The sequence below is a fragment of the Oxyura jamaicensis genome, chromosome 22, assembly GCF_011077185.1.
Source record: "Oxyura jamaicensis isolate SHBP4307 breed ruddy duck chromosome 22, BPBGC_Ojam_1.0, whole genome shotgun sequence".
Taxonomy (NCBI): Eukaryota; Metazoa; Chordata; class Aves; order Anseriformes; family Anatidae; genus Oxyura; species Oxyura jamaicensis.
This window is the reverse complement of record NC_048914.1, coordinates 546058-559984: the sequence shown is the minus strand read 5'-3', so window position 1 is coordinate 559984 and position 13927 is coordinate 546058. Positions and strand designations below refer to the sequence as shown.

Sequence of the window (13927 nt, the reverse complement as noted above, 5' to 3'; positions counted from 1 at the left end):
AAAGGTGGAAAGTTTGTGCAGCTTATCCTAAACATAAAAAGATTCTGAATTCATCCTGGTTTGCATTTAATTCCCAACAACAACCTTTTATCCAGAAATGAGTTGCCCAATCTTTGCTTTTCTCTGGGATCTGCAGTGTGTTCTCAGCTGTGCACCTGACAGTTATGACTTCCCCTTTGCAGATAAAGAGAGCTCCAGTCTCAGCAGAGGACCGATGTGCTCCTGATCTCTCTGAAAACAATAAGATGCTTAGAGAAGAGGGACTAACTAGATATTTTCATATCCAGGTCTAGCTAAAAAGTGAAAGGCACTTAAAGATGCAAGGTGTTTCCTCACTATTATACTGTCTTTAATAGTATTAGAGGTGTACTTCTAGGCTTTTCTAATCAAAGGGGACATACATTTAACAACGGATTACTTAAGATACAGTATTCCAGCAGTAAGTAGCATTCTCTAAAGTCAGTTAGGAGATCAGAGACAACTTGAAAATACATGTTTCTGAAGAATACATGATATACTTTAATGTGTATTCTGTGCCTATGTTCATCATGGGATTTAAAGAATGCAGATTTGAAAGAAAGCTACTTGTGCTGGCAGATTCTGGTTAATTGCCAGTTGTGAATTGGAGTGCAGGGGTGAGAGCAGCAGCAGTGTGAAACAGCCTCTAGGAAAGACTTTTCTGTGCATCAGGAGCCCAGATTCCAAACGATGTTATCTATCAGAGGATTGTGGACTGGCTGGCCTGACTTATTTCTTGTGTCTTTTTTCAGGGAAGCAGCTCTTCAAGTTAGTATGAACGACGGTCTGAGCTTCATCTCCAGCTCTGTCATCATCTCCAGCACACACTGTGTAAGTTCTCATTCATGTGCTTAAGTAAGATGGTACATTCAGTAAGATGGTGATACTTCGCAGATGTGTTTGTTGCACTGGTATTAGGGCTCATGAGTTTAGGACTTGTGTGAAGGACTTGTTTCCCTCTTTTAAAAGTAAATGTGTGAGTGGTAGTTTGGTGTTTTCTGTGTTGTGTGTACCATAATGTGGCAAAGCTCTCATGTCTTCAGTAAAAACCTGAGCCTCTGTATCTGCTGTAGGATTCACAGACCAGAACATGACTAGCATGGGCCTGGAGTGGAGGTATCTATGCCTGCTTTTCTATTGCGCAGTGAATGAGAAGCATGTCTTCTGGCTTTTTTAGATAGTCTGTTTCCTCTGTTTCCTTCACAATAATGGTGCTGCCAATTGTGAAAGTCACACAGCAGTTGTGATTGCACCCTTTGTCTGGAAACCAGTATGTTTTTGTTTTTGTTTTTTTTAAAAAAAAACTGAAGTAGTTGGCTTAAACTGAGGTCATGTCCCTTGGTGCCAGTAGTGAATCACTGCATTCTTTGTTCTCTGGTGATATGAAGTGAAGGACAATGAAACCACTTAAAATTCATGGTGTTGCTGAAGATGCTGCTTCTGCTATGTTGTGGCTGTTGAGAATAGATAGTTTAAATGGCTTGCACTAAGCGAAGTGGTGGAGGATTTTATTTTGAGCTCAGAATAACCCTTCATACTTCAGTGTATTCAGCTTCATTTGTCTGCAGAAAGACCTGTCTCCTGTACAGAGAATTGCCGAGTCTCTGCTTTACTTCTCCCATGTACTGACTTAAACTGTGTGGGCACATATTTTTTAGGAAATCTGGGTAATCTTGCAGAAGACCCAAAAGTCTGTCTATGGTCAATTTCTTTATTCCCTATCTAGTAAAGGAGAATCATGTTTCCAAAGAGAGTAAGTGAAAGACCAAGCTGTATAACAGCCAATCACCAGCAGTCTTCTGTGGTCCACAAAAGCTGATGCACAACATGAGGGAAAAAATCTTTTGTGTCACTTGATCTTGATAATTGTTCAACAATGACAAGATTGTAAGGAGAGACAGTTTACAGAGCTCACATGAGGACTTATACTCTAAAACATACAAAAACATCTTTATGCCTTAAAAGAGGGGTATTTATCTTGTTAGACTTTAATTTTTTAATTCAACTTCTCTTTGCTCACAGGTGAAGATGTATTTGTGCTGTATGTTGGTGAATTACGAGAATACTTCCCTGTGTTTTGTTCATGAGGCAAGACCAGGGAAGAATTCTTAGAGAAAAGCTGAATAACTTTCATGATACTCTTTCTTCTGGGGATTGAATTATTTCCAAGTTACAGGAGATGGAAAACTGGTTCTTTTTCTATTGTTTTAATGGCTGTAACATTTTTTTTCAGAAATGCCTATAATTCACAGCAGTGCTTGCTGCTCTTTGGAAGTCCTCCTGGGAAATAGGCTTTTCAATAGCAGCTGGAATTCAAATACAGTTTGTACATTCAAACCTAGAAGCAGCGACATTCAGTGGCTGCTTTGAAAATTATATCACAGGCTTCACTAGTTGAGGAAGTTTCTTCAGGGTTAACAGGCATTTTGTCTTTCTAGCAGTGTTATTTTTTTGTTATTTTAAAGATAGAATTGTTCACTGAGACTACAATCCCCTCTTCAATTAAGGTTACAAGAGCACAAATCCAAAATACTCACCCATATACTAAGTGTGCAGCAAATGACTTGTTCAGTCGACTTTGTACGTAGAAAGTTAGGTCTGTTGTTCGAAGATCTGCAGCCAAAGTTGGACAGTCAGAAAGCTGTAGAGTCAAGTGATGGTAGCAAGCAGGGAAGAAAGCAATCAAACTCCCTTCCCTGTCTGCAAACTAGCAGTGGTTTGGCTTTTGTTTCGATATGACATTTCAGAAACACTCAGGTTTGTAAAGAGCGTAAAGTATAAAAAGTGACCTTTCCAAAAACCTTCTTACATGGCAGTTAGCCATGGTTTAACATGGCACTCCACGCTCCCATTGATGCCCGGTCTTTGAACCCCAGCCTTATTGTTCTCCAGGAATTTACTGGGAGAAGGTACAAGGCAAGGGTAAGCTTTAACAGTTCTTTATTTTCTTCCATAGTTTGACAACAAAACCTTTCTATTCAATATTTAAATAATTTGGAAAATTTTAAGACAGCATATCCCATTTTCCCTATAAACAATACCTGTCCTTTTCTATGAACTGTCCATTTCAAGGACTATCTGGAGGTCATCCAGGGAAGCAGAAAAATCCGTAAGACATGCTTTTTTATTTTTATAAATGCTCATCCTTCTCCATCTAATTTGGACTAAAGATATGCTGGGGTCTGTATTTTATGGAAGTCACCCTTGTTAAATTTCAAGCTGTGAGAGCATTGTAAGGCTGTCTCTGGTGAGCAGGTAACCAGGCTTACCAGCCCTGGAGTTACAGTGAATGGTCAGCAGTCTCTGATGGGAATGTTTTGCCTATGACATCATTCTGTAAGCATTAAGTAACCTTATGCTTTGCAGCAACAGCATTTAAGCAGGAAGAGAACCTAGTCCACAATACCAAGTGATTAACTATTTCCAAAACATCATTCTTAATGCCATGACCTAGCTCAAATTAATGAAATGAGCAACTACTTCTGATTAAGAGTGTAGCGGAAACAGACAGCTACATTCCCAGTGAAAAAAGACAGAAAATGAATTCCCAAGTCACAAATAGATATCTGAAGATCAGGAGAGATAGAATGTAGATGTCTATCCATCTAATAAGCATTTTTTATCACACTAGCTAGCAATAATTTTAGCATAAGATTTCATGCTAAGAAAGTTGGGCAAGTTTCTCACAGGTCAAATAGCAAAGTGATTTAATGCTAGCATAGGTCCTGATCTTTATCTAATATCTAAAGCCTCCTAGGAACAAGACAGCTAAATAAATATCAGTTTTACTGAGCTGTGAATACTCTAGAAGAAAGAAAACATTTTTCATCTTAGGCAAATAGGTCACTTCTTGGCAAGAAACAAGAGATCAAGGCCTTTTCCAGAAGCATATATAGCTTCAGTGCTGTAGTTCAGCAAGCCTTAACTCTCCTGTGAGTGCCAGAGGCAGGGAGGGAAGAGAGCTTAGTTCTCCTGTGTTCACATTGTGTTTTCTAACACCAAGGGCCAGCTGCTGAAAATGGGATATTGGGATTTTTTGCCTTGCTCAGTGCAGTCTTTTTTTGTGAGGTTGCCAGGTAAAAAACACTTTTTCTGGGTTTTGTTGCCTTCATATACAAATACTGAATCTGTGGCAAAAAAAAAGAAAAAAAAAGTTCCTGTGCACTCGTCCCTTTTAAGAAATGTCACAGTTTTGTGTCTCTGAATGCAATAATGCACATCCCTCTCTAGTATAAATGGAAGCCCTCTGGGAACAGACAGAGCTTTTGCTTAAGCCCGTATTGCCAAACTGAAGTCATTATTTGCATTTTTTCCACTTGAGGTGTAAAACCTGCTACAGCATTTCAACGTGGAGAAAATGAGAGCAGGTTTGGAATGAAGGCATATGTAATGACTGATTTCATCTCCTTCCTGGTCTGTTGAGAGAGAATTAAATACCTCTCACTTTCCAGCATTAAGTGACACTACTTGTCAAATCTGTCAACACCAAATTAGACCTCACTGATGAATGCTGTTTTTTTTTGTTTGTTTGTTTTTGTTTTTGTTTGTTTGTTTGTTTGTTGTTTTTGTTTTGTTTTGTTTTGTTTTTTCTTTTTATAAATAAGACACACATAGAGCTGAAGCAGCTTCACAGCTTCTACCCGTTCTTTCAAATGGGGACATATAAATGAGCAGATGGAATCCATTTGCCTGGAATGAATGCACTTTGAGGGACTTCTTTTTCCTAGCTTTCTAATTCCTGAAATGTGGCGAGCTTCAAGGCTTGCAGTCAAATCAATAAATACATAAATAAACAAATGCAAGGGATGAAATAAATTAAACTGCATGGGCTCTGTTGAAGCCTGCCTTTTGCTCAGTTGCTTGTGCTTTCCAATATCAGAGTACAGGCATAATGGCAGATGGTTTTATACCCCATTTCCATGGGTCTCAATAAAATTGCTCATTTTGGTTCTCAAAATAAAATTGCCAGAAGTGCTTAAATTCTGTTTTTAAAGTGAGTATCCAGGCTGTCATGGTTCTTCACTGCAATTCTTTCCTCTGATGAAAGGTAGTTGATTTTTCATTCAATAAAAGAACAGAAGGCATTTGTAAAGATGCTTTTGCTGCAGAGGATCTTCCAGCATTTCCATTTTAAAGTACATTTTGTGAAGACTTACAGTCACTTGAATGTGATTTTTGTTGGATCATGTAGAACCAAGTCATCATTTAAAAATAAGAATCAAAATTCTTCCAAATTGTCCTAGTTATTTTTAAGCCCAAGGTATGAAACAGTCCATAAGAGGTCTTTGGGGACATTATTTTGTTTTTTTTCCTCAGGATCTTCAATATGAGTTTTCAGAGGCAAGGGAGTTGATTCACATATGTGAGGCCCTTTAAAATCCCTTGTGGTAAGTATCAATCTGGAATTGGCCAAGGCACAAAGACCCATTAGCCAACAGTCTTTGTGATAAGTAATTTTATATAGAATTTCATAGCTTGTCTTTTTGAATCAGCACAAGGAATGCATATCCCTGAAGAGAACAGTGGCTTTCAGGATGATAAGCACTTTTGAACAGCACTTCACAGTGCTGGGAGAAAATTGGTTTGATCATATTGCTTCCACTGAGAGCTGAATGCTCCCAAGCTGAGCTGTGAACCCAAGTACACACACCTGAGTTGAGAGCTGATAAAGCTGATACTATTGGGCTCTTGTAGCAGTAAGGAAGGCTTGGTTGCAATGTTAGTCCAGCCTTTCCCAGGGTTCAGGCCTTCTGAGATTCTTTGCAATAGGAAAATAAATAAATAAATAAAAACAAAAAAGATAAAAAACAGGATAGCCAAGGAGAATTGCTCTGCTTTGCTGACTGCAAGTCTTCCTTCCACCCTCCCATTAGTTTCTCAGGAATAATGCTTTTGTTTTGGTTTGTTATTTTTTTGGCTTTTCTGCTGTTTGTCTCTAAAGTCTTTAATGGGAAACCTGTCTGGACCATGCCAGATGGACCCAAGACAATGGTGTCAGAGCATATTTCTGTCTGTCAGGGTTGGAAAATAAAAGCATGCTGGAGAGAGGCAAAGGTTATTGCACCTACTGCTTTGAGAGTATAAAGCAAGCCGACCCCAGTTAGTCATGTATCCACAGGGGGGTAGGACTGGAGCATACACTCTCTCAGATCCCCAAATGGTGATGTGCAAAAAGAAGCACATACTCCAGGGGGACGAAAATGGGAGGGCCGTGGCCTGCTCTCATTCACAGGATGCCCATAGCAGCCTTGGAGAGCCAGGCAGTAGTGGGTCAGTATGTCACTGAAAAGCTCTGTGGAAAAAAAAAAAAAAAAAGGATTTTTGATTGTTGGAAGAATGCAGTGATTTCTGTTCATCTGTCAAAAAAAATTAACAAATAAAAAAATGGGCCAGACACAGGAGGTGTTGTGGTTATGCAAAGCATTCATTTTGTTAAATTACAGAACACAGGTGAAACCCTCTACCAGAATAATGCTACCTGTAATGAATGAAGCCGGTTTGTGTCCTCTCTGTGGATGGCCAGTACTATTTTTTATTCAAAGATTTTGCTAACTGAACACCCCAGACCAAGGATTACTGGCTGGCTTTTGGTACAGCTGCTAAGAGTAGAAGGTTGGGTTTATTTCAAAAGCAAGAGGGTAACACTGTGTAAATCAGGGGTTGCAGACAAAAGTTTAATCCTGCCCTTCACTAACTTTTGTACTACCCAGTTAAACTAAGACAGGCCTGTCCTTGAGCATAATTTAGGGTAATATTTGGCCTGGGCTGTGAGACCACTGGCAGCTACCCCACCAGAACAAGGGAACAGCTGGAATGAGAGTGTTCTTCAGGTTGGAGACAATGTGCTGTTTATATGCTTAGCTGGGGGATAAGATGCCAGCATCTCAAGTATGACAAAGCTCAGCTGGCTGGAAGTATTTGATGAATTTGTCTCTTTGCTTGCTTGGTTTTTCAATATCTGCACCTCTTAAAAAAGTGCAGATTTTTAAAATTATTTTTATTTTTCCACGTGAAAACTCCCCATGGGGGAACTCCCCCCCTCCTCCCCCCCCCTTCATACGATGAGCAAAGAGTCTGCATTATTACTGCATTACCTCAGCAGAGGAGAGAAAAATTATGCAGGGACATCCAGGTGACCTCTGCTGCTGGCAGAAGGAGCTAAATTGCAGCCTTGAATGCTGAAGCCTGCAAAGGCCAGATGCATGGAGGGGCAGGGCCTTGCTTCTGAAGAAATGTCCTTAAGGCTCCAACATCATGCTGGCCCAGGGAGAAGCTGGGCTTGTCACCCTCTATGCTGTTGGACAAGGTAATCTCTTCTGCATAGAATCCAGTGAGAATTAAAAAGCCTACCTCTCTCCAGACCATGGAACCAGTCATTGCTTGAACCAAGATCTCGAGAGGAGACTGCCCTTGAAATAATTTTTAGGAGGATTGTGGAAGTATTCCAGGCATCCATTTTGCAGCTGGATCTTCCAGTTCTGAGTTTCCAGGAGCTGTTTTGATTACAAATAATGTTTAGATATCAAAATTCACCACTGTCTGACTTCATCACTTGACTCAATGCGAACAGAGGCCTTGTCTGGGGGACGTCACCCTCCTCTCCAATCCCACCTTCTGCTAATACTCTTTTTTATTGGCCTTTGTACTGCAGTCACACTTATGGATCTGGCTTGCTCCAGGTGCCGTGTAACCACAGAAGACAAAAGAGATCCTGCCCCGCCAGTTGCTTATATCTCCTTGCAGCAAGACTATATTTACTTGAAATGCTGCAATGCTCTTGCTACTAGCCAAATGCTCTCAGCCTTGCAGTACCTTGGAAAGAATTGGATCTCCCAGGGTGGGCCAGTCTGTCTGATGTGCAGGTGCATGAGGTGCCTTTGGTCACTGCTGCTGAGGTCTCTATGCAGTGTGCTAGCATGGGCCAAATGTATCTGGTGGCTAAATAAAGCTCTCAATGACAGGGCTTCAGAAACAATTGGACATGCTTAGATATGACTTTACAGTGCATAAATGCTATATTTTCATAGTCCATGAAAGACTGAATTCTTGTTCTGTTTCCTCACACTTTCCTTTAAATATTAGATTTTTTTTTTAACATGACACATGACTTTCGTGGTGTGAACACAGCATGCATTGCTTTCATTTGTACCTCTGAATGCCTGGAAAGTATACACTGCAGTAGTTTTCCCACTGCTTGGAAGAGAATCAGCAGGTGATAGCTGGTGGAGTTGGGAAACCTTAAAAACTGATTTATCCTGTTCCCATGTCAGGAGTTTTCTGAAGAACTGAAAGAAGGAGAAAGTATTAAATACTGTTTTATGAATGTGTATACATGCAGATGTACACAGGGTTGGTTGAACACCAAGCATTGTCAGGAAAGGGAACATACAATAGAGGAAATAATTTAAGGCAGCATTTACAGGCAGGAAGTCAGTCCTACTCTGCTGACTGAAGGGCTGCTGCCAAGTTTTTCAGTGCAGAAAGAGAGCATTTCGGAGAGAAGCCAGGGTGGGAATTAAACTAAGTCTTTATTCATTTTCTAAAAGGCTCCCAGAAGAGCAAAAACCACTAATGACCTCTTGCACTAGCAACTCTTGGACTCAAAACTGGAAGTAGGATGAAAGCTGCAAGGGCTGCAGTGACCATGTAAAACAGGTCTTCCTGGGCAGCTCTGATGCCTCAGTTGGAAGAGCAATCCCCTGTAACATCCGGTGAGAAACATGTGGTGCTTCTCTGCAAGAAGGAGAGACAATGGAGATACCCACACATGAGGTGGGAGAACAATTCTGTGGCAGGATGTGAGTCTAGTGATGATTGAAAGTTGTTTTTGATACGTGCATACAGTTCATTATGAACGTCTTCCCGTGTCACAACCAATTTCTTCAGGAGGAGAGTTGAGGGAATTGTGCTTGGAAAGAGGAGAGCCTTTCAGCTGAAGAAGGAGGTGTTGGGTCAGGGCAGTTCAGGGGAGAGGATGCTTTTTTGGGCAGTCTATGCAATACCTAAACTGGCCTTGGTATAGTACGCCAGGGTCCTATCAAGTGCTAATAGGTAACAACTCTGCCTTACTGGAGATGCTGGTGCTGCAAAATCACTCCTGGATGGGGAGATCTCAAAGTTGGTCAAGCACATTGCCAAGCAGTTAGTAACCTGGAAGCCTGGAGGGGATTTGGTGTCTGGAAGCTGGGCCAAGCTAGCCCTGGTCTGTGGAAAAGTGGATTCTTGAAGCTATACCCATGGAAGTGAATGGATGTGGTGGCTTGTTGCACCTGGCAGCATTCTGGGGCAATGCACAGGCAGATCACAGAACTGGTAATCTTATGATGGAGCAGTTCTCAGTAGCAACCACGAATAAATGGCTTGGGATGCTCAGTGAGGGAATACGCCTACCCTTCTGTAAAGAAATAGTCTCTCTGGTCCCATGTTTCCAGTTGCAAGGATGTAGGAGACATTGAAGTCAGATGGAAAAGAGATTTGGGTCTCTTAACTTCAACAGGTTTTGCTTTTAACCAAAGGAGGCTTTTTACATGTAGGTACACCCTCCTCCACCTCCCCCCCCCCCCCCCCCCTTTTTTTTTCCTCTATGGCTGTTTGAAAGACTGAAGGAATTTGTACTTCTAGTTGAACAATAGTATATGGATTTGGTCTTTAAATATAGAGAAAGAAAATCAATAAAGTACTGCAGGCTTAGAAAAATCTGATGACTCCCTTCAGTGAAGTTTTTTGTTGTTGTTGTTATGTTGTTGTTTTTTACGCTTGTTTTTTAATTCAAAAGCAATGTGATGCAGTACTAAATCAGTGTTTTTTCAACTGTGACTTTGTTCTGGGATGCACAATTAAGGTTCTGCTAGTTATCAGTGTTTCTCAGTCTGCATGCAATTAAAGTGCATTTACTGTATCAATAGAGGATTTATGAAACTGCTGAGTAAATTTAATGAGCACTTTCCTAGGCCCTTGACCTGTATGTATATTATTGGATGAGGTGTTTCTCTGTGGGAACTCCAGTGCACAGGATTTCAGGTTTGTTTCTGAAATAAATCTCTCTTAATTGCTTTATGCTGTAGATATAATAGGCAGTGAACGGTTTTGCTAATACAGGTCACCCTGAGAGTTTAATCCACAGAAATTATTTCACTCTAATATTGCTACATGGCCTGTTTTGTAACACCGTGAGGTGTGGTGGGCATTTTGCAAACAGCATGTTCCTGGACTCTTGGAAATAGTTTGATTTTTTAAAAAAATTTCCAAGAGTCCAGTACTTTGGGGATGGGCAAAAAAAATTACAGAACTGAAGTTTTGAAAAGTTTCAATTTGGGAACATTAAAATAATTTATGGATATGCAGACCATTCTCCTGTGACAGTGCTGAAATGAACTAGAAAATCCATGCTATAATCTGTGTGCATGTACACCTCTGGTACTGAAATACTGTTTAACAGCATGTAAGTTGAAACACAACACTTTGCATCAGTGCATTCCAAACAAGTATTTTATTTTATTGAAATACTTCTCTGCTGAAAATGTGACTCCAATTTAAACCAAGTTTAGTTGAGGGATACATGAGAATGTTAGCTCAAGTAAGGTGCTCTTTAGAGTTTCTTTTTCTTTTTTTTTTTTTTAACTGAGCTGCTTAAATGCTACAAATCTCAGGCATGCACAGAGACAAGGCTGTGATGCACAGAGCTTTAGCATGCTGTTTTCCTTCCTTTGATGCCTTGCAAAGAAGTAAACCCAAATCAAGCCATAAATGGTTGTTGTTATGAAGAAGTATAATTCCACAGAATTTTGCCTATTATTCCAGTTGCTATTCACCTCCTGAAATGGATTTAACATCCTTTTGTTAAGGACTGCCTTCAGGCACACATAGAAACCAAAATAACTGTTTAGGGTTCACCTCAAAGACTTTGCTTTAGATAAAACTGTCAGGGGACAAGAGATGGCTGTTTTACAGTAGGAGATCCTCAGTCAAAAAAGGAACATCACGCATGCACTATCAGGGGGAGCACTCAAGCCCCTGACATTGTTTCAGCACAGAACCTCGGATGCTCCAATGACTGCCTGTGGCTGTAGGTGTGATTACTGAGGTGCTCATCTGCAATTAGTGCTGAAGGTTCACAGGTCAGAGGCTCAGCATCCTTCAGTCTCTGCTGCTTCCTGCTGCAAGGCTGTTAAAAGCGTGACCCCTGAGGTCTGATAAGCAGCAGGTGATGGCATGACTAGTGCAGAACTGAGTAGTTCTGCAGTGACATGAAATCTTACCACTATTTTCAGCCTTTGTTTCAGAATAGGTGCCTTGACAGTGAAATCCAGAGGTCAGAGGCTTTATTTCAGAAACAGTCACAGAATTTGGAACATTTTACTAAATGAGATGCTGTCCTGGTTTCAGTTAGGACAGAGTTAATTTTCCTCCTAGTAGCTGGTAGGGTGCTATGTTTTGGTTTAGGATGAGAAGAGTGCTGATAACATGCTGATGTTTTAATTGTTGCAGAGCAGTGCTTGCATTAAGCCAAGGACTTTTCAGCTTCTGCTCTGTCCTGCCAGTGGGCAGGCTGGGGGTTTAGCAGGAGCTGGGAGGGGACAGACCCAGGACAGCTGACCCCAACTGGCCAAAGGGGTATTCCATAATTCCATACCATCTGACATGCTGAACAACATACAGGGGTGGCTAGCCGGGGTGGGGGGCTGGCTCTTCAAGGTTGGGCTGGGCATCAGTCAGCAAGTGGTGAGCAATTGCATTGTGCATCACTTGTTTCGTACACATTATTATTTTATTTTATTTTATTTTATTTTTTTTCCTGCCTTAATAAACTGTCTTTATCTCAACTCACAAGCTTCACTTTCCCGTTTCTCTCCTCCATCCCAGAGAGGGAGGGGGGAGGGTGAGCGAACGGCTGTGTGGTGTTTAGCTGCCAGCCGGGTTAAACCACAACAGATGGGATGTCCCAGTGAGCTGGTAGATAAAAGAGGGTGAAAGCCTTTAAACCTCAACACCTCTGAGCAGGGAAGTGCCTGTCGTCTGAAGGATTTTGAATTGAAGAGGGAAAGGTCTTCAATTCAAATCTGTCTGCATGGTTTTGTCATGTTTTTTTTCATAAACTGTCCCACCAGACCTTCTTGTATTTAATGCAGGCTCCCACATGCAATGCCTTACATTGCAGGACTGGACACACATGAATTCTACCCTTAATCTGCCTTCAGAAGTCTTGATAATGCTTCTGTTTAGCTGGTAACTTGTGATTGTTTCTTCTGAAGGAAAAGTTCAGCATGTTTTCATAAGCATAAACACTGCAATCAGGGATTAGAGAATTGTTTTCACTGACCAAAGATTTTTTCTTGAAGCAGAGTAATTACTACTTCTCCTTCCCACCATGTGTTTGCTCTGTTTGGAGTGTGAACTTTTCAGGACAAGGGTTGTCTTTTCCTCTGGGTTTGTACAGCATGTGGTAAAGTGAGACTTCGCCGGTGTTTATACTGTGCTGTAAAGCAAATAATCTAGGATGCTGGAAAAATCTTTTGTAAACAGGCTCTCATCTTTCAGGTGCGAAAGGATGAAAACAGATCATTGCCAGAATACTCCTCATTTCACAGCACAGTAAACTTGGAAAAAAGATTAGCTGAAAACTCTTATACTGGGTGACCTAGTAAAGGTGTTTCTTGCTCTAGTCCCTTTCTGAGCTTGGCTCTCACTCAAACAACTTCACATAGACGTCAAAGAGGCTAGCATTACAGAATAGTGCCTTGAGTAAGTTTTCATTTCCTTTTAGAAAGTAGACCAGTTTTTTATATTAAAAACAAAACAAAACACAAAAAGTTGCTACATGTTTGTTAAAATAAATGATAGACATCAGTTTCAATTGCAGTGATGGGAGAGTTCCCAAGAGTGTCTGGAAGAAATGGAGAATATTTCCTTTACAATGAAAGCTGCCTGAGTCTCTCTGGTGTGAAAAGGCAGAGTCATCCCTTTGTCTTCCTGTCCTCTATTGAATAAAGGATGTTAAACCTGTTTCTTCTTTCTGTCTGGGGAGAAAAATCTCAGGTTTTGGATGCTCATTCAAAACTATAAACAAGATTTTGTCCTTTTCCTGCTAACACCTCTGAGTGCTTTCAGCATGTTACTGCTCTTCCCACTGAGAAAATGGAAAAAGATTGTACTTTCTAATGTACAGGACACTGGACCGGGATGCAGGAGATGTGCACATCTTCCCTGTCTCTGGAATGACAGCAACCATGTTGCTTTGCTTTGTAAAGCACCTAATGTTTAGCAGCAATAAGTGTCATTTGAGTTATTACGTGAGTCAGTCTGAAGGGAAGCTTGGCTATGTGGCTGTCTGATGGTGTGCCATTGTGTCCAGGTAGCAGAGCAGATGTTCCTGCACTCCTACACGGAAGAAGTAATGTCGTTAGCTTTCCAGCCTGCCTGGAAGGTGACATTACCAGGTTGTGTGGCGGCCTTAGGTCCTCTGCTGCAGTTAATGGTTGGGAAGGCTCTGATGTGGTCTGCTGCACCGTACTTGCTGTAGTCCTGGGAGCAACTAGCAGACTAGGGAGCATCAACTCTGTTTGCTGGAGTACTGAGTACAGAGCCAGAATGAACAGGCTTCCTACTTTCCAGTGAAGTTGGTAGGTGATAGGACTAAATAATTTTACTGAACCCAGCCTTGAAGGCCTACTGAAGCCAAGAAATTGTTGCAGTTATTTAGCAGAAGTCCATTTCACTTAGGCACACCATGAAGTGAGCACATTTAAACACGTGCTTAAAGTTAAATCCATTTACTGTTGTGGTAACAAGCTTGCATGCTAATCACCTCCCTCACAGAATAAATCAATGGTGTGCTAATTTGTCAGCCATAGTACATGAGCACATTTAGTAAATGTATCTACTACTTCATTCATTGCTCCTGAATGTCAGT

The 13927-nt window shown here is 41.0% G+C and overlaps 1 protein-coding gene across 1 annotated transcript in view; it reads left to right on the top strand.

Annotated features, from left to right (window-relative positions):
- ANTXR1 (ANTXR cell adhesion molecule 1) overlaps positions 1-13927 on the top strand; it is a 131872-nt gene that overhangs the window by 53010 nt on the left and 64935 nt on the right. Inside the window, exon 12 of the mRNA XM_035345052.1 lies at positions 771-849. Coding sequence (XP_035200943.1) covers positions 771-849 — 79 coding nt within the window. The remainder of the gene's footprint in view (positions 1-770; positions 850-13927) is intronic.